General features: G+C 47.9%; 1 protein-coding gene across 2 annotated transcripts in view; it reads left to right on the forward strand.

Moving 5' to 3' along the window:
- Positions 1 to 5,532: 5,532 nt before the first annotated feature.
- LOC115084157 (patched domain-containing protein 3-like) overlaps positions 5,533 to 20,201 on the forward strand; it is a 133,834-nt gene continuing 119,165 nt past the window's right edge. The window contains exons 1-2 of one of the 2 annotated variants that reach the window (XM_029588642.1): positions 5,541 to 6,438; positions 13,994 to 14,051. In XM_029588642.1, the coding sequence (XP_029444502.1) occupies positions 5,701 to 6,438; positions 13,994 to 14,020 (765 nt within the window). In that variant the 5' untranslated portion in view covers positions 5,541 to 5,700 and the 3' untranslated portion in view covers positions 14,021 to 14,051. Of the gene's footprint in view, positions 6,439 to 13,993; positions 14,052 to 20,201 lie in introns of those variants that run through there. The other variant, XM_029588641.1, reaches the window with a different exon arrangement.

Below are 20,201 nucleotides of genomic sequence, written 5' to 3' on the forward strand. Positions count from 1 at the left end.
TCTGTCCCTTGGTAGAAAAGCTCTGCTCTGTTGTGTAACTAGGTGAGCGCCAATGAATTGTAGGGATTGAATCGGTGTAAGATTGGACTTTTGAAAATTTATTATTTATTTATTATTTATTTGTGGCTTTTATATACTGAACTTCGTAAGGAACATCAGATCGGTTTACAGTAAAACTTCAAAATCAGCAACCAAAGGCTTTACATAGAACTAATGAGAAAACAGTGATTAAAACTTCAAATTAACAACGAGGCTTAACATAGAAACTTAAATAATAATTATAGGTGAACAGAGATAACATTAGGAGAAATGTTTTGGAGCAGTAGCAAGAGGGAAAGATTGGGATGAGGAGAGGGGGAAGGGGAGGAGAAGGCAAAATTGCATGGGTTGCAAGGATTTATTTACAAGATATACAATTGTGTGGATATATAAATAAATAATGACATAATAGATGAAGGCCTAGTGTTTGAAGGCAATGAATAGTTTGATGGACCTGGTTCTCTAGCATTTGTGGGCTTGATGCTACTAGGAGCCAGTCATCTAGATATGGGAAAATTTGTATTCGTTGTTTTCTGAGGTGGGCCACCACCACTGCCATGCATTTTGTGAAAACTCTCGGTGCAGTCGCTAGACCGAAAGGTAAAACTTTGTATTGGTAATGCCGGCCTTTGCATTGAAAACATAGGTATTTCCAAGATGCCGGGTGCATTGGGATATGTGTGTACGCATCCTTTAGGTCTAGGGAACACTTCCAATCTGCAGGCTGGAGGAGTGGTAGAATGGACTTTAAGGATACCATTTTGAACTTTTCCTTTACTAAGAATTTGTTGAGCTCTCTGAGATCTAGGATTGGACGTAGATCGTTTCTCTTCTTTGGAATGAGAAAATATGGGGTGTAAAACCCCTTGTTCCATGAGGAATGGGGTACATGCTGTATCATTTTTTGATGGAGTAGGTGAGTTATTTCTTGTGATAATTGAAGGTGATCCTTTATGTTGACTCATGGTGGCTGTAGGTATGGAATTGAAGGAAAAGTGGAGAAGAGAAGACGGTATCCGTGCTTTATGATGTCTAGTACCCAGCGGTCCGATGTTATATGTGACCATGCTTGGTAAAATAAATGTATTCTCCCCGCTATGATGGTCGTAGCAGGGGGTGGCCGTGTTACGTTCAAAAAGACGTCTGGGTTTTTGAAGCGGACCCTGTAGCTTGTGCTTGTGTGTGTTGATTCCGTGGTTTACCCCTTCTTGGTCGTTGTTGGGATATCTGTTGCCTTTGTGGTTGCTGATAAGTTGATGACCTATAGTGGATGTATGGCCTATATTGTCTTCTCTGGAATGGTTGCCATCTAGGTTGTGTGTAAAACCTCCATCTTGATGCAGAGTAAGTCGGCGGGTTCACCAGAGATTGCACTGCTACTGATTGTTCCTTTAATTTTGAGACTATTTCTTGTAATTGGGTTATCTCCATGGCATGGTAAGTTCGCGAGTTTGTCGTGGACATCTTCTCTTATGGCACTTGCTTTTAGCGATGCTATTCTCCGTGCAGCTATTGCTGAAGCCGAGGTACGGGATGTTGTTTCAAATGATTCAAAAATGGACCTTAAGAGATGACGCAAGCCTTATTCCAAATTTAGTACTGGCTGAGGCATGCTCAAATCTTCCATCGAAGATGGCAGCAGCAGCATCTTTACCTGTTGTAGACAATCATATAGGTATTGAACAATGTAGAATTGATGTTGTCCTATACGGGCTGCAAGCATGGATGACTGGAAAGCCTTTTTTGCAAAGTAGTCAATGCTAGAGATGTGAATCGGAACCAGAATCGGATCCGATATCAGTTCCGATTCACATCTCTAGTCAATGCACTTATGGTCCTTTCCTGGTGGAGCATTAGAATGGGTTCTTGACTTCTTTGCCTTTTGTAAAGCAGATTCGACCACTATTGATTGGTGTGGAAGTTGCGGAGTGGCATAAAAGGGTGATTGTTTCATTTTATACTTCAGGTCAATCTTTTGAGAGACTGGTACTATGTTATGAGGGGTTTCCCAGGCCTTTTCCAGTAGACTATCAAGTACCTTATGAGATGGTAAGCTAGTGGGTTCATTAGGTAAGTCGAATATTTTCAACAGATCCAGTGTGTCTGATCTTGGATCAGGTATCTTTTGTATTTCAAAATGAAGGGCAGTACCTACTTTCTCAATGAATTTTGGATATGCCAAATCTTCTGGCGGTGAGTGTGGCTGTTGGTGTTCTTCTTCAGGCTCCGATGGGTATCCAGTTGAAGATGACGGAGTAGAAGGATTCGATTGGGGGTATTGAGGCAGATCCCTTGGGTCTGGTTTAGTCGGCCGGTGTGGTAGTGGTAATTCTGGTTCCGGCGAAACCGGTGTAGCAGGAACCGGAATTGTTGGGGAAATACCCAATGAAGGAATTGCGGAGCCCTCCGGAGAAGGAAGGGGATGCTGGGGGACCTTGAGAGTATCCTGTAAGGACATCATAAACCCTGATAATAGATTAGAAATCTGCAATAGGGTTTGCTTGGAGTCTTCTGGTATTTGGGATCCTAGGCCATCACTGGGAGACAAATGAGGGCTTTGTGGTGGATCAGTAATTGGATCCAGTCTTCGTTTTTTATGTATTGGTTGTCCTTCATTAGAGTATTGTGAAGCAGGGGAAGATGAGGAACTTAATGAAACTGGTCTGTCTTCCTCTACAGACGAGCTGTCGGAGTATAATGTTATGCTATGTTGTGTAGGTTCTCCAAGTAGATTAGGAGTACCTAGTTGTGAGGAGGTACGACTTAATGAACGTTCGTGTACATTCTGTCTGTGGTCTCTCTTACGGGAGTGTTTTGAGCTCCGTACTGTTTCCCTTGACCCGTCTGGCAGCCTGTATATGAGTTCGCGATGAGATCATCTTGAGGAATGTAGATGCTCCATCGATGCCCCTCTAGATGCATACGAGTGTCTATGATGGCTAGTATGCCTTAGAGGATGTGTCCTGTGTCCTGAGTGCTTCGAAGCCGCTGGATTCCCTTCAATGGAAGATCCCGCTGGAGAAGACAGATGTCCTAACCTTCGATCCAGCTTCGGATCATGCGTCGACGCCCTTCTCGGTATTAAATGCAGATCTCTGTTCAGGCTATGCGTCGGCGTCGATGTACGCTCCGTTGCTGTATGCGCCGGTGACGATCTATAGTCCTGCGTCTGTCTATGCACTGGTGCCGATTGCTGAGTCTGCGTCGTGAGGTGCGTCTTCTGTGTCGAGGAGCGCACCAGCGTTGAGAGGCGTGCCGGCGTCGAGGGGCGCGCTGACGTCGAGGGGCGCGCCGACGGTGAGGTGTGCGCCGGCGGAGGGGCGTGCCGACGGTGAGGCGTGCGCCGGCGTCAATGATTTCTCTCTGTGCGTCGGTCTTGCATACTGCGTCGGCATCGGAAGCTCCGATGGTAGCACCTGGAGAAGTTTCAGATTCCCCTCGGTGGTATGCCTCGACACCTTCAGGGGTTGTTCATTAATTGAGGCTGCGGATGAAGGCCGTGTGGAAATTGGTCTTTTACTGCGCTTTTTCTGGTGCGTCGTCGGTCCTGGCGACAAGAGCAAGTCTTCTGGTGGGGCATAAGAGTCCCTAGCCAGTCTCAATTTTTCAATTTTTTCCGCTCTTAAGCGTCTCGCTCTTGGCGACATTTTACCGTAACACAAATCATGCCCATCTGTTAGGGACATCACCTTACCGCAGGGGCAGGGCTTGAACCCGGATGGCCTTGTTCGTTTTGGGGTAGCGGTGTCCATGTCGTTATTTAAAATCTCTTTTTATTTTGATGTCTGTTGACTGAACTGAGGAGAGTGGAAGCTCCGCGAGCGATCCCGTGCGCGGAAAAAACAGACTGAGGAGAATCTGTTTATTTCCAGCGCTGGAACTCTCGCGCAGACGCACAGTGTAACAGCTTAGAGAAGCTCCGCCTCCCGGGTAACCGCGCTCTCGGTTTGGTGAGGCTGGAGGACGATCCGATCCTGCGACGCTACCTGGTCGGCGCCCAGGTGACCCGGGTAGTGGACTTGCTAGGTGCCCCGTCCCGCGTAATCGAGCACCTCCTGAAGAAGAGCCCGACGCTCTCCGCCTTCTAGCACGGGTCACGAACAAGGGGGCCCCACGGCACCCCCCAGCCCTCCGGCGGTGATGTCAGGTTTGCTGACGAATTCGGGCCCCCTCGTCATGCTGACGTTCCTCCTTGCGCCCACAGTCTTTAGCAGGCTGTGGGAACTGCCCGTAGCGGATTTCCGGACCGTGTCCTGGAGAGTCCTCGCCTGGCTGGTTGTGTATACCGTGCACTGCCTTGCCCTCGCTCCGAGGCCCGACACACCCTGGCGGGAGGTGTTGGGGCCGAGGGGCGGGGACGGGAGCGGGCCCCGCTGGGGATCCTTCTATTCAGAGATGATCCCCAGCTATGAAGGGGACCGCTCCTGGAGGCTGGTGCATGGCGCCGTGGCCACCGGGTTCAAGGCGCGGGTTTTCCGGGAAGACCCCTCCTGCCTATTCGGCTGCGGGCAGGAGGAGGATGCCTTCCACCTGGGGCTTCAATGTCCCAGGCTCACCCCCTTCCTGTCCTTTTTAAAAGGTTTATTTTTGGGCTGATTACATTTCACCCCCGCACCACCTCATCTACGGGCGTGCACTGAGGAGGGGGCCTCTGCGCCAGAGGGACGCCTTGGTCAACTTTCTCCTGTCCGTCGCCAGATCCTCAGTCTGGCGGTCACGACAGGGGATGTTGGCCGAGGGGCGGTCCCTCGGCTGATAGCAAAGCACTTCTGCGCGCTGTCCACCGGGCAGGTGGAAGAGTTTACCCACCGGTGGGCAGGGGACAGGGTGCTCTGCTCCCCTCCCCTCCCTCCCCTTTTTGAGTTAATCCTTAAGATTTGAGTTCTTTGTGTTCGAGTTATGTTTTAGTTTGTGCACTTTTTGGGTGTCCCTTTCCCTCCCTCCCCTCACCCCCCGCTAAGGATCAAAGCGAAGGGGGTGAGGGGGCCCTTCCCCCTTCCCGGTCCCAGTAGGGATCCCTTCCCCTTTTTTGGCCAGTGACCCCCCCCCCCCCTTTTTTTTCCCTGCCCCATCCCCCGCCCAGTTGGCGGACATTGTGGGCCCCCTACCCCGAGGTTGTCGGGCCCCCCCTGCCCCTCCCCTCCTCTCACTGCCGTGAGGTTTGCAGGTGGCTGTTGGCCGAGGAGCACACCAGTGCAGGGTGGTTGATGGCCAAACCCCTTTTCCAGGTAAGGATGCAGCACGGGTTAGCGCCCCTGGTGACGTACCAGCACCTCTCCCCAGAACCACACCGGGCTCGGAGGCAAGGCTGAAGCCACAAGGAAACCTGTAGCCTTTAGTTTGAAACCCCCCCTTGTTTATAATACTGTCTGTCCCTGCGTGCCCTTCCTAGGGGGCGCCAGGGAATTGATTTTTTTCTGTTTCTTTTTTCTCCTTTCCCTCTTACTTTAAGGGGGCGGGGCAGCCTTCGGCCGCCCCCGCCCCTCCCCGGGTCTTCAAAATAGGCTCCGCCTCCCGGGCCTCAACGGACAGCCCTGCTCTCGACGGGAAAACCTGAATCCTAACTCCACCCCTAACTTTTCTAATTTTTGGTTTAGTGCCTGTGTGTTTAGCGGGTGGCAGGAGCTGAGTCCATAGCGTTCAGCTTTCCTCTCTCTGCCGATGGCCGAGTGCCGCACGGATTGCCTGGAGCGGCCGCTCTCCCGCACCTACCGCCGCCTGGGAGCGCTGGTCGCCTCCTACCCCTACTGCTTCCTGCTGCCGCCGCTGCTGATCTCGGCGGTGATGGGCGCCGGCTTTTACCGTCTGCCCCAGCTGCAGGCCAACGACATCGAGGGGCAGTTCACGCCGCTGGGGGGTCCGGCCAAAACCGAGAGGGCCGTGATCGAGAGGCTCTTCCCCACCGACGACTCGGCGCGGTTCTCCGCCCAGCGGCTCTACACGCAGGGCACCTACGCCGCCCTCATCGCCGTGTCCCGCACGGAGGACATCCTGAGCCCGGCGGCCCTGCAGGAGGTGCTGGAGCTGTACAGCGCCGTGCGGCGCGTGAGCGTCTGGGGCCTGAATTTCAGCGAGTTGTGCGCCCGCACCCAGGCGTCCCACTGCGCCCCCAGCAACCCCCTGCTGGAGCTCCTGGGCAACTCGGCGTCCCGCATAGACAGCCTCAATCTCACCTACCCCGTGTACAGGGACGGGAGGCGGTCCATTTTCCTGGACCCCTATCTAGGAGGCGTCAGGCTGAGTCCCCCAGACAAAGTGCAGGAGGCCAAAGCCCTCAGATTAATTTACTATTTAAGAGAAGACGCACCGGCAGATCGGAATCAAAGTTTGCAGTGGCTGCAGAATTTCATCAGCTCCTTTCCTGATTTACTGAAGAATCTCAGCTTAACTTCTGTTCAGGTAACATCAGACTTGTATTCGTCTGCTAAGTAGAACTGGCTGGGTCCCAATATTAACTTTTTGATTTGATGTTCTATCCACGACATAAGGGCAATATTCAAAGGTATGTAGCCAGGTAGCTCACAAGTTATCAAGCTAAATGCCGAGTTTTAGAAGGCGGGTCAGCTTCTTTCTCTCTCTCAGCAATGCCAAGATTTAAGCATGGAAGTGAAGGGGTCTGAACGCTTCAACCTAACAAAGGACTTCATGTACCAGACTTCCCTGCTTCATGACGGGTTTACTTACAGTCTGCAATTCAGCTGTAATTAGGACATTGAGAAACTTTCTGTCAGCACATTGCACATTTTCATTTTGTTGGCTTCGCTGTTCTTATTCTCTGATAAGCTTTCACTGCTGTAACCTAGATTAGAACAATGGATGTATTATGTGATGGGCTGTATTACTGCAGACTCGCAAATTCCTTTCCAGAACTGCAAGTCCCAGCAGCCTCTCCTGCAGAACATGGGAGAAGTTTCACGAAAGTTCCAGGGTGTCTAAGGAGGGGGTCAGTAGCCCCTTCAGCCGGAATATGCTCGCTCAGCAGTTGTAAAATGTTTATTCAGCAAAACCAGAACGCATGTGTGAAAGATAAGAACTGTAAAGTGTATAAGGGTTTGCTCCGAAGGGGGCGTGGCATGCAGTTGTACTAAGCCTTTGTCTTAGCTGCATCTTGCTAGCAATAAAAGTCTATCTTTGCGGATCAGTTGTCTGGACCTCCTTACTGATTAAAAACAGACGGTTACATTTGGCGAGCTTCAGCCAGGAGGTGCCGGGGACGCTATTTTAGCCCCCCAGCTGGTCCGGTGGTTTGGTGGCGGAGCGATCCCCCAGACTTACTTGGTGAGTGGCCACCGCTGAGTTCAGCGATCAGGTTTCTGAGGGGACCGTTCCACAAGAAACTTCTTGAGACCTCTGGGCTGGTGATTCGGAAAGAAGGCTTTCTTCGCGATCGAGAGAACGTTTCAGGCAAGTATACTTTTATCTGCACGGGAATAAGAAACAGGGGAACCTGAATTAGAAACCAGATACAGCTAAATTACCAGCCGATCTTGAAATGGATCGAGGGGGCGTTGATCAAACCCCACAGCGTGGTTAGTAGGAGCTCCCCCTCCGAAGACCTCGTTACTGAAAACCTGAATTGGAATTTCGGAAATTTTTGAATTTTGGGAATCAGAAAGAAATCTTGGGAATAGGTTTCTTGTTGTGTGAAAGAGAGTGAATGGCCTCGCAGTCGACCGCGTTCTAGTCGGGGCGAGTGTGACCCTTTTGTGTCTGACGGATAAGGACCCCTTACCTATCCGTTTTCCTTTCCCTCCCTTGTCTGTGAACTCTATCCTAATGGGAGGGGGCGGTTCTACTCCATTAAAAGTCATGACGGAACACTATAGCGAAGTGTTCGATGAACATAAATGTACAAAACCCGGAATGATTCAACGATGCACCCATAAATGGCCCGGTTTCTGTGTAAATTGGAAATTAAAGGTTCCTGTAGGAGGCCAAACGGCCACACGGGTCCAGAAAATAGTCATACGAGAAGGGAACCCGGGTTGCCCTGAGGATATACCATACATAACCGCGTGGATCGCAGTTATTGAAAATCCTCCGTCGTGGGCAAAGAAGCTAGTAGAGGGAGCCGCCCTCATAATGGTAACTCAAGTACGCAAAATGGGGAACCGGAAGTCCCCAGTGTCTGTCTGTCTGTAAGGTACCTGAAAAGAAAAAAAAAAATTCTACTGTGGTAGATCGGTTAGACAAATTTCTTTTTGTGATCAAATGCATTATTTCTTTTGATAACTGCTATCTGTGAATTGCAAGCACATGTACCAGGGATTTTTTAATTGTTTTAAACCCTAATAAGAAGAGTTTTGGTTTACAGATGCTGCACAAGACTACTATACAACAAATTAATTTACAATGTTAAGTTAAAATACTGATTTGATTACTGAGAATGCATTTACTGGTGTTGAAGTTTAGAACTTGATGGCAGTTAAGGGTTAACGGCAGAGATAATTACAGGAGAGAGGCGGGGATCGAGCCAGAGAGAAAAAAAAAAAAAAAAAAAGGACATTTGGCTAGCCTGGGTGAATGAAAATTGTTTCGTTTGTTTTAACAGAACATTATTGAAAGTTAGTTCATGGTGTGCGTATGTGAATAACGATAGAATTGTGGTATGTTAATTAAAAGAAAGGAAGATTGTAGCTCCGAGTTTCTGCTGATTAAATTTATTCTCCAAGGTCCTTGCTAAAACTGTCTGTAATCTGACAAAGGATTGCTACTTGCAAAGAAATACCAGAACCAAGGGTCCCTTACAAATCATTTAGTGCCTTATGATGCAGGCTATTTTTAAGACATTTTATAGCAGCAAATTAATTGTTACAGTACAAAGTGGAATGGTGGTGCGTCCCACTGCGTGTCAGTACGTAGTGCGTAGGCATTCAATATGGCTGTGCGTTTCAATGCTGGCATTGCTAATCAGAAGTTTTAGTTTTCTCATATCTTCTATTCCAGTGTCCTCCCTATGCTTATCTTTCTATTCTCTAATACCATGTTAATTATTGTTCTTACTTGTCTCCTATATATTATCTGTTATTTAAAAGTTACATTGGAACGCATGATAAAGTATGAACTCTCTTTTGCTGACGCAGTTTATTTTGAAGCTGTCTCTGGGAAATTTAGAGAAATGATTAAGAATGGGTTCTTTGTTAAAGTTTTTCTTGTTGCTTCTTTGGCTAGCAGTAGTTAAATATGCAGAGCTACTCCCTGTTTTAAGGAACTGGCAAGATAAGACAGCCAAGCATGTGCAGCGCTGACTGTGGGAATTACAGGATGCCGTTTGTAAAAAAAAAACAAAAAAAAACCAAAAAAAAAAAAAAACCCGGAGAAAACAAAGACTTAATATTAAAAATTTTGATTCAGTGGCAGGCGCAAGATAAGGATTATTGGAAGTTGTGGGCAAGAGAAGGGGCCACTATGCAAGATTAGGAACAAGAGCAAATATGAGTCGGCCCAAATGATAAAGTAACATAGAAACATAGAAACATAGAAATGACGGCAGAAGAAGACCAACCGGTCCATCCAGTCTGCCCAGCAAGCTTCACACATTTGTTCTCATACTTAACTGTTTCTCTTGGCTCTTAGTAACCTTATGTTCTAATTCCCTTTTCACCCCCACCATTAATGTAGAGAGCAGTGCTGGAGCTGCTTCCAAGTGAAATATTAAGTTTGATTAGTTGGGTAAGCGGCAGCATAGCTCTCTGCCATGAAGCAGAGGGCAATGCTGGAAATGTGTGAAGTATCAGTTTTCTTTTCCCCTGTCATTGAAGCAAGGAGTCATGCCGGACATGCACCGAAAGTGAAGAATGCCTTGAAAGTCACATTAACTATCATCAAATATTGAAAAGCCTAATAATTGGTAATACCTATAAGCCCATGAACCCATCCCTGTTTTTTTTTTCTTTTTTTCTTTTCTTTTTTTAATTGGGAGATGGATGCCCTTCATCCTTCTACTCTGTGAAGGTGGACACCTACCACCGGCCACTGGCATCCCGCTCCGTTAATGCCTCTGTGGCTACTGCCGCTCCATGCAGTGTTTTACTACCTGCTCTTTATATGCGTCCTCTAGAACTGATGGATCCCATCCCTGGGTTTTTTTATTATTTATTTAATTGGGAGATGACAGCCCTCCATCCTTCCGCTCCGTGAAGGTGGACACCTACCACTGGCCACTGGCATCCCGCTCCGTGAATGCCTCTGTGGCTACTGCCGCTCTGTGCAGTATTTTACTACCTGCTCTTTATATGGACACCTACCACTGGCCACTGGCATCCCGCTCCGTGAATGCCTCTGTGGCTACTGCCGCTCCGTGCAGTATTTTACTACCTGCTCTTTATATGTGTAGTAGCACACACATATATATATTGCAATTATGTTCTTTTACCACTGGTGGGGGCTGGGCTCTGGCTATTACCATATGTTCTTAGTGTTTGCAATGTAATTGGTACAAGGCTTCAAAGGGTTTGATCATCACTCCTGCACACCTAAAGCGCCCCCCCCTGGATCCTTGCCTGCAGATCCAGGTTGACTTTATTGAATTAACCCAATGCCAAACTTACAAGTATGAAGGAAGCAATGTTTTGCAGCTTCTCAGCCTCGTCAGAATTGATTTGCCTCCAGGCGCAGGTCACCTATTCAATTTCCAGATGGACTGTGATCTTTTCATCGTATTTTGAGATGTATGGGAACAGGGATCAGGAAGAGAAGAAAAGGGCCCGTCCCTGCAACCAGGAACTTAATAATAGAGACCCGACATCCGAAAGAAGCTGCAGAAGGCCGAAGGCTTTGAGGGCATGAGCCTCAGCCAGTTAAAAGCTATAGCAGACCAAGTATGTGGAAATAGAGAAGTCGAAGAGAAAAGAGAGAAGCAAGTAGAGACATGAAGGAGAAAGTGACTGTTAGCCGCCGCTCTCGAGGACACTCGGGACGGGAAGGAGCCAAGACAATGGCAGACCGCGAAGAGGAGGGGGAACAAGACCCCCTTTTGGAAAGAATCAGTGTGCGTACTACAAAAATGAAGGCCATTGGAAGAGAGACTGTGAAGAATGGCAAAAGAAATACGGGAGCCCTGCAGTGAATACTAACGACAAAAATGGACCTGCACCGACACAAAGAGGCCGAGGAGGAAGGAGATTGGACAACCCCCACTGGCAGATGGCAGGGGAGGCGACAAGGAGCATACAGCCTGAAGAGATTGGGAGGGAAGAATCCCCACTGACCCTCTGGTGGAGATCCACGAGGTAACACAACAAAAATCAGGGGCCTGTTGGACTCAGAGGCCAACGATCTGTCATGACTGCACCAATCGGCCCCCCCGACGAAAGAGACTGTTTCTGTAGTGGGTGCCTCAGGTCAGGTACTCACTGCCCCTCTGCAGAAAGAATGAAGTATACAAGTAGGCGGGACCATGGTATCCCTTATCGGATGGAACCTGCTGTGTAAGCCTCAGACCACATTGAGATTTCAACCAACAGGGGAAGTTAAAGCCTCCTTCGGGGACCATCCAGTGATACTCATCTGTCCCCTCCAAGAAGAATGGAGACTACATCTTCCCATAGTCGAACGAACCATCGAACATCGAGATGAAAACAACACCCCTCTTAACGAACAGCGCAGACAACTGATGGATAGTGTACCCCAAGTATGGTCCGAGCAGAACCCGGGAGGAATAGCTATCGACGCTACCCCCATATGGATAGAGATGAAACAGAATGCACAGGTGATCGATCAACCTCAATACCCCATTCCATACATGGCCAGAGAAGGAATTGAAGTACACCTGCAGAGATTGTATGATTTGGGAATTCTCCGGCGAATCCGATCTGCTTGGAACACTCCTCTACTGCCCGTAAAGAAACCCGGTTCTTCTGACTACCGACCTGTACAAGATTTACGGAAAGTGAACAATCAAGTAGCAGATCTAATAGCCCTCGTACCAAATCCATACTCAATCTTGGCTCAAGTTTCCCCTACCTCCAAGTGGTACAGTGTCATTGACCTCAAAGATGCTTTCTTCTCCGTTCCAGTAGCAGAAGAATGCCAGAAGATCTTTGCCTTCACATGGGAAAATGCACAAACTGGAATCAAGCAGCAGTACACATGGACTCGCTTACAGCAAGGATTTAAGCACTCACCCACGATGTTCGGGGAGCAACTGGCAAAAGACTTGAAGATGTACCAAGTCACGTATGGGCCAGTCATACAGTATGTGGATGACCTTCTGTTGTTTCGTGAAACGTATCACGGATGTGCTATAGCCACACTCCACTTGTTAAAGACGTTGTACTCAAAAGGATACCGTGCAAGTAAAAAGAAGGTGCAAATTTGTGAATTGGAAGTAGAATACTTGGGATTCCAGATCCGGGAAGGTACCCGTTGCCTTGGAATATCCCGTACCAGTTCAATACGAGGTCAACCTGTACCCACTTGCAAGAAAGAGCTCCGAGCGTTCCTTGGAGCTGCAGGATACTGTAGGCTGTGGATTGCTAACTACGCTGTTATCGCCCAGTCCCTGTACGACAAGCTGCGGGGAAAGGAGGCAGAATCTCAGCCTTTTCAGTGGGAATCCCATGAACTGACAAGCTTACAACAACTGAAAGATGCCTTGATTGAACCACCTGCTCTAGGATTGCCAGATGTAATGAAACCATTCCATCTATTCGTCGATGAAAAGAAAGGCATGGCCATTGGGGTATTGACTCAAACTCTAGGCTCATGGAAACAACCTGTTGCATATCTGTCAAAAGGAATGGACAATGTTGCAAAAAGATGGCCTGGTTGCCTTCAAAGCATTGCTGCTGCATGCTTACTGATACCTGAAGCTGTTAAGCTAACATTTGGACAGACTTTACAAGTAACAACTCCTCTTACTATTCAAGGACTACCAGAGACCCATGGACCAAAATGGATGACTAATTCACGTCTCGTCAAGTATTAAGCCTTACTGTGTGAAACACCTGAACTTCAAATACAAGACAGCAAAAACTTGAACCCGGCCACTCTTATGCCGGCACCTGAACCAGTTGGCCATGACTGTGAAGAAGTCATGACTACAATACATTCCAGTAGACCAGACCTGAGGGATCAACCCTGGCAGGGAGCTTGGACTTTATTCACTGATCCGAAGATGAAATCATTGAGGCTCAACCTTTTCCCCCAGGAACGTCTGCACAAAAAGCTTAATTAATTGCTCTTACTCGAGCTCTGCAGTTGGCAGAAGAAAAACTGTAAATATCTATACAGACTCTAAATATGCCTTTCTTACAATTCAAGTGCATGGAGCATTATAGTGGGAAAACAACTGAACAATCAGGCTTCAGGCAGTCCTGGAGCTCATCACCAACGACTGCTCCCGCTCTTAAACTCTGGGCAAAAGAAAATACCAAAATTGGTTTTAGATTACCTTCTGGCCCAGGAAGGAGGGTTTGTGGAACATTTAACCTCTCCAATTGTTGTTTACAGGTAGATGACCAAAGCAAGGTTATCCAAGATATCACTGATCGCATGGTCAAGATGGCACACGTCCCTGTCCAGCAGTGGAATAGTGCATGGGACTGGACCAATGGATTCCGTGGTTGGTTTTCCATGATCAATGGATTTAAGAGCTTGTTTGTTATCCCAGCCAGTTTAATTCTGTTTTGTCTTTTAGGACCCTGAATTATTCCTTTCTTGCTCAAACCGCCTTCGTCGGGTGATGAAGGACATTGCTGAACGCAAAACAGCCACGCAGCTCCTGTTACTGTACATGTATTCCTCTGAGCCTACAGAACCTGTTTAACCATCCTCATGTTTTATCCTGGGCCATCTTCCCATACATGACAAGTTCGGGCTACAAAGGGGGGTGGAGCCATTAGGGCCCATCCGTCTCAAACCCGTGAAGAAACCATCGGACTGTTTGGGAAATTAGGGCCCCCTGAGAACTCAAATTGCTAATTTTTCTTGTTTCTGTTTCTGTTTCTTTCAGTTGCACAGTTGCGTTGTGATGGTGTGATACTTTTCATACAGAATGATAAGTATCAAAGGGGGGAATGAAGGGGTCTGAACGCTTCAACCTAACAAAGGACTTCATGTACCAGACTTCCCTGCTTCATGACGGGTTTACTTACAGTCTGCAATACAGCTGTAATTAGGACATTGAGAAACTTTCTGTCAGCACATTGCACATTTTCATTTTGTTGGCTTCGCTGTTCTTATTCTCTGATAAGCTTTCACTGCTGTAACCTAGATTAGAACAATGGATGTATTATGTGATGGGCTGTATTACTGCAGACTCGCAAATTCCTTTCCAGAACTGCAAGTCCCAGCAGCCTCTCCTGCAGAACATGGGAGAAGTTTCACGAAAGTTCCAGGGTGTCTAGGGAGGGGGTCAGTAGCCCCTTCAGCCGGAATATGCTCGCTCAGCAGTTGTAAAATGTTTATTCAGCAAAACCAGAACGCATGTGTGAAAGATAAGAACTGTAAAGTGTATAAGGGTTTGCTCCGAAGGGGGCGTGGCATGCAGTTAAGCCTTTGTCTTAGCTGCATCTTGCTAGCAATAAAAGTCTATCTTTGCGGATCAGTTGTCTGGACCTCCTTACTGATTAAAAACAGACGGTTACAGAAGGGGGACCGCCCTCTCTCATACCCCAAGTCAGCCTCCTCATTGCCTGTATGTCAACCATCTCAAAAATGCATACAAGTATACCACTCCCGGGATCATCAGGGGTTGCCTTGTAACCGAAGCTACCGGCATTGCTGTAGGTCTAGGGCAACAGCTGAGACTGCTAGGAGCAGTATAATTGTGCCACAGCCCAGTGGCCTTTGCATTTTTGAGGTGAAAATCATGAAGGCAATGATGAGGTCAGTTTGGGAGGTTTGAGGAGAAGGATCTCTTTCCATGCTTAAATCTTAGCATCACCTGGAGCCTGCCTCCTTGGGCCTTTGACCCATCATTTTGGTTTATCTTTAGGAAGAGCTTGGGAATGAGGGTCATGGGCCTACCAGGCTCATTTTGCAATTCACTAGGGGGGGAGAGAAGAACCTTGGCTGTGGGGTCAGATTTTTTTTTTAAATATGTAGGTTCTTAACTAACTACATTCTTTTGAATATAGTCAGTTAAATCTAAAGTTATCTGGCTCCAGCCAGAAAGCTTTAAACCTAACCAGTGATATTCAAAAGATGGCCAGTTAGGTTTAAAGTTATTCTGCTAAAGGTAGCTAGATAATGTTATTGAGGGATATTCAATAGGACATTTAACCTTCTGAATATGTAGGTTAACTAAAGTTACCCATTATATGTTTTTTTGAATAATGGATTCCATATTTTCAAGACATATTAGGTGGAAAATGAGGACTCTTGTTGAGTGATTTTTTTTTTTTGTATCCACACCTATGCATGAGCTGCACATCCAGGGGTGGATTGCAGGAAGATAGCCCTGGATATTTTTTTCAAAATCAATAGGTGGGTCTGCGCCGACTGGCCAGAGCCCAACCCATAACCGAAGCGCCGTCCTCCCCACGAAGGACGGCGGGACGTAAAATGGGGAGAGAAGAGGCGCACGACGCTAGCGAGCGAGCCGGGGCACGATCGGGCACACCCCCCCTTACCCACGCAAGAGCAAGTATGTGGCACTAAGCCACACCCTGGGCTTCGGCGCCGATAGGGAGCGGCGCCGGCTGATGATGTCAGCGGCCCTTTAAAGGGCTGCGACGGAGGCCAGAGATCCCTCTTGTTGACCGCGCGCCTGAAAATGAAAGGTGAGGGGGGACTTATCAATACGGACGTGTTGCTGGGACAGAGCGGGATGAGTGCCCATGAGCAAAAACAAAACTACCAAAAGCAGCCTTTCCTGTCCAGCCTCAAACAGGAAAATTTCCTTTCTATTTTCTTTACATTTCATGCATTTACCATTCCGTGGTTGCCGTGCGATGCGTTTCCCTCCCCGCCACGCGGTCATGACCCTCGTTGTCCTTATTATCTTCTGGCTTCCCATGTAGCCCAGTTGCTAGAGCAGCTGACTCTAACGTTTCAAACCCCACGAAGCTCCTTGAGAGCTTGGGAATGTTTTTCCTTCCCCGGTCGTGGCACAGCTACTGGGGTGTGGGCAATTCTAGCTACTGCCCAGCACTGGTCGCCCCTCCCCCGGCAATCCCGTTCGTAGTTTCAAGGCATTTGTGTTTAAAAATTAATAAAAATAATTAATTATATATATATATATATAAATAAAAATTTCGCCGGACATTTCCTAGCCTTTACCTTCATTTTGACTGTATGGCGGCATACAATTTTTTTTTTGGTCCCAGTGGCGCTCGTACGGTGCACACGTTAACCTGTGCCGTGCCCAAAAACCACGTGCACTGCTTTGCTCTATGGCGCCGCGCGAAATGTTGTTAGACAGCCAGGGTTTATGCTCTGGCTCACCCTATTTCACACCCTATTGCCTGAGAAACATTACAGCTCCCTGGATAGGCCACTGGCTTGAGCAGCCAGCTCTAAACCAAGGACACCAGTGTTTGATTCCCATGCCCCTCCTTTGGAGCTTGGGAATGGTATTCTAAAATGTTATTCCCATCCTTCCATAAGCTTTTGGTTGGGCTATTGCGGGCTCTTCCCCCTTCACATTAAATTGTTTAGCCATTCCCCCTATGGAGCACATTAAACTGTGAAGCTCAGATTGGCCGCGTGCTTAAAAGTGGAAGAATTTTTCTTTTCCTGGCTTCATATGTACTCTAATGAATAGCTGCTTATTTTCAGTTTGCACGGGAACAGGAAGCCTGCGGGATCATTACTCACCATGCGTACCCACGTCTGTTTAATTACTCTCGTGAGGGATAGAGAGTGGGTGTTCTTGTTGTCTGCGATTTCCCTGGCACGTCCTTTACAGGTATTTACTCATATGCATCTTCCACGTGCTGTCCGTGCTGTGATTTAATAATCTCCCCAGCAAAATATATTTAGTTCCAGTTAGAACTTAGGTATATCTGTGGCCTAGTGGTTACAGCCCCGGGCTTGGACCTAGAAGACCATGGGTCAAGCCTCTCTACTACCTCTTATATAAAAAAAAATATATATATAAATTTTTTTTTTCTCCTGCGTACTGGTGGCTGGGTCCATAAGGGCTTGGTCCTCTGAGTGAGATTTTAATTAAAAAAAAAACCAAACAAACAAAAAAAAAAAATTTGTTTTCACTTCCTGTTTAATTTTCATTATCTGCTCTGTTACTGCATTGCTGTGCACTTAATCTTTGTTTACGTTTCCATCGCTAGCAGGCGAGTCATACCTCTCACAAGCTAATACGCAACACGGCGCCACGCAGATCCGGCAGAAAACGGAGCCGGTTTAGAACATCGAGGCAGCGGGTGCGTAACTCATCAGTTCAGTGACTCCATGACAGAGGATGCTACTGTTCAGAAGGAATAGAAAGTAGTAGTTTTGGCGGAGTGGGAATATGATGGAGGTGTTTACAATAGTGAGATCAGGAGAAGTATGGAACTAGTGGATAAGAATCGATTGTTTACTCTTTCAGATACTGGAGGGATTAGGGGGCACAACACGAGGTTAGCAGGTGTCACATTTGGAACTAATCGGAGAGAGTTCTTTTCACTCAATGCGCAAGGGGACTCGGGAGTTTTGTTGCCAGAGTATGTGGTCGGTGCAGCTGGTGGGGTTCCGTTTGAGAAGGGATTGCATAGGTTCCTGGAGGATAAGTCCATTATCTGCTATCGATTGAGTTGGCTTACTTAATAGCCACGGCTATTGCTTGCATCAGTGCTGAGGAACAGACTTAGCTTTTGGATGCGGGCCCAGGTATTTGTGGCAGGAAGTGACAATTTCCTCCGGGGTCCAGCGGTGAACTTGGCCTGCACGATCGGCGCTGAAGCCCGTCGGGGTAAGGCCTCTTGTTCCGCTCACCCCGCTCGGGCTCCTGCGCCGATCGCCGGCCCTTCTCTGCAGCAGCTCTCTTACCTGGAAGGCCGCAAACATCCGATCTCCTCGGCCTCGACCAGGGCCGCGAGCCCTCGCTTCCTGCTGGCCTCGACCCGAGCCGCGAGCCCTCGCCCGGAACCGCCATTACAAAAATTGAAATGCCCGGAGCCGCCATTACAAAAACCGAAACGCCCACGAAAACGTCGCGGTGGTGACGTCAGAGGCGCGACAGACCGGCGGGGTATTTAAACCGCCACTCTCCTTGGCGTCGCGCGCCGGGCTTCGCGCGCACGAAGGAGCGCGACAAAGGGGCCTGCCCCTTTGTTTCGCCCCTTCAGTTCGCCCCGAGCAGTACCCCACCAGCACCGCACCAGTGCTCACCCAATGCCCATCCTGCACTCTACCTGCTAGCGCTCATCCTACAAACAACCATCCAGCGCTCATCTTGCAAACAACCATCCAGCGCTCATCCTGCACACAACCTGCTAGCGCTCACCCTACAAACAACCATCCAGCGCTCACCCTGCACACAACCATCCAGCGCTCATCCTACAAACAACCATCCAGCGCTCATCCTGCACTCTACCTGCTAGCGCTCATCCTGCAAACAACCATCCAGCGCCCACCCTGCAAACAACCATCCAGCGCCCACCCTGCAAACAACCATCCAGCGCCCACCCTGCAAACAACCATCCAGCGCTCATCCTGCACTCTACCTGCTAGCGCTCATCTTGCAAACAACCTTCCAGCGCTCATCCTGAACTTTTCCAGCAAGCAGCTAACCAGCGTTCATCCAGAGCCCTAACCACCCAATTAATTATCTCCTCATCCTAGCCTCCCCCCATCGGCCCCCCATCTACCCACCGCGACAGCCAGCTAACCATCCATAATGTCTCAGCTCTTCCAATACCAACTTTGCAACACCGCCTCCTACCTAAAAGACCATCCACCAGACAAGCCCTTCACAACAACTTAAAAACACTCACCCCTATTCTGATTGCACCAATCACTCAGCTTTTAGGCCTCACCCTCTTTTCACTCTCACTCTTCAATGCACAATCCCTAACAAAAAAATCCCTAATTTTCAATGATTATCTCACCGACGCCAAGCCAGATATTTGCGCTGTAACCGAAACATGGCTCAAGCCCTCAGATACAGCTTTAATAAACCAACTCCCTACGCTGACCTACGACTTCTTCTCACTCCCGAGACTGAAAAAAAGAGGAGGTGGAATCCTTCTAGCTACCAAAAAAAGCCTTAATTTCACCCAACACCCATTCACTTCTAACACAAAACTGGAAATCGGTTTCTTCACATCACAACATCTTCAAATCCTTCTTGTCTATGCCCCCCCAGGGCTCCTAGAAGCAGACGTCTCCCCAATCCTTGAAATCACCACCACACTCATCGACCTGGATTCTCCAGCAATCATCTTAGGAGATTTCAATCTGCACATAGACAATCCTTCACCATCTAATAGCTGCGTAACCCTCCTCACAGCCCTGTCAGCAATGGGATTCCAACAATTAGTCAACGAACCCACTCACAAAGCGGGTCACACTCTGGATTTGATCTTCAGCAACAAAGGCATTAAGACTACATCCAATTTGAAGATCAAAAAAGTACCATGGTCGGACCACACTCTCATCTCTACCTCTTTCGCTTTGAAAGAAACCAACACTCCTAATATCCCTTCACCTTCATTCCAATACAGGAGGCGATGCTCCCCAGATGATCTTAACAACCTGTTGGAGTCACAGCTCCCTCTATTAGATCTCACTGACCCGAACACTGCCATTCGCTCCTGGAACAATATAACAGAAAATATAGCTAACAAGCTCTGCCCTTCAACTATAAAAAAATCTCACACCAATGCCTCCAACAGACAACCTTGGTTCACCAATGAACTCAGAAAACTAAAACAAAGCTTAAGAAAGAAAGAAGCGACTTGGCGTAAAACTCCTTGTGACATCACCATTTCATCATACAAATCCACACTATACCAATACAAAGCCCTCACCTCAAAATCAAAAAAAGATTATTTTGCATCTAAGATTCACAACCTGGTCTTTGATGCTAAAGCCCTCTTCGCTTATGTATCCAGCCTCACTCAAACCATACCGCGAGAAATCCCCGGCGACATGGCACAATCCAAAGCTGAAGAACTCGCCCAGTTTTTCCAAAATAAAATCAACAATCTTTTAACTCAACTGCCTTCCAATACAGCTGACGCCCTCCCGACATATCAACACCCGACCTTCATAAA

Source organism: Rhinatrema bivittatum, chromosome 2, assembly GCF_901001135.1.
Source record: "Rhinatrema bivittatum chromosome 2, aRhiBiv1.1, whole genome shotgun sequence".
NCBI classification, from domain to species: Eukaryota; Metazoa; Chordata; class Amphibia; order Gymnophiona; family Rhinatrematidae; genus Rhinatrema; species Rhinatrema bivittatum.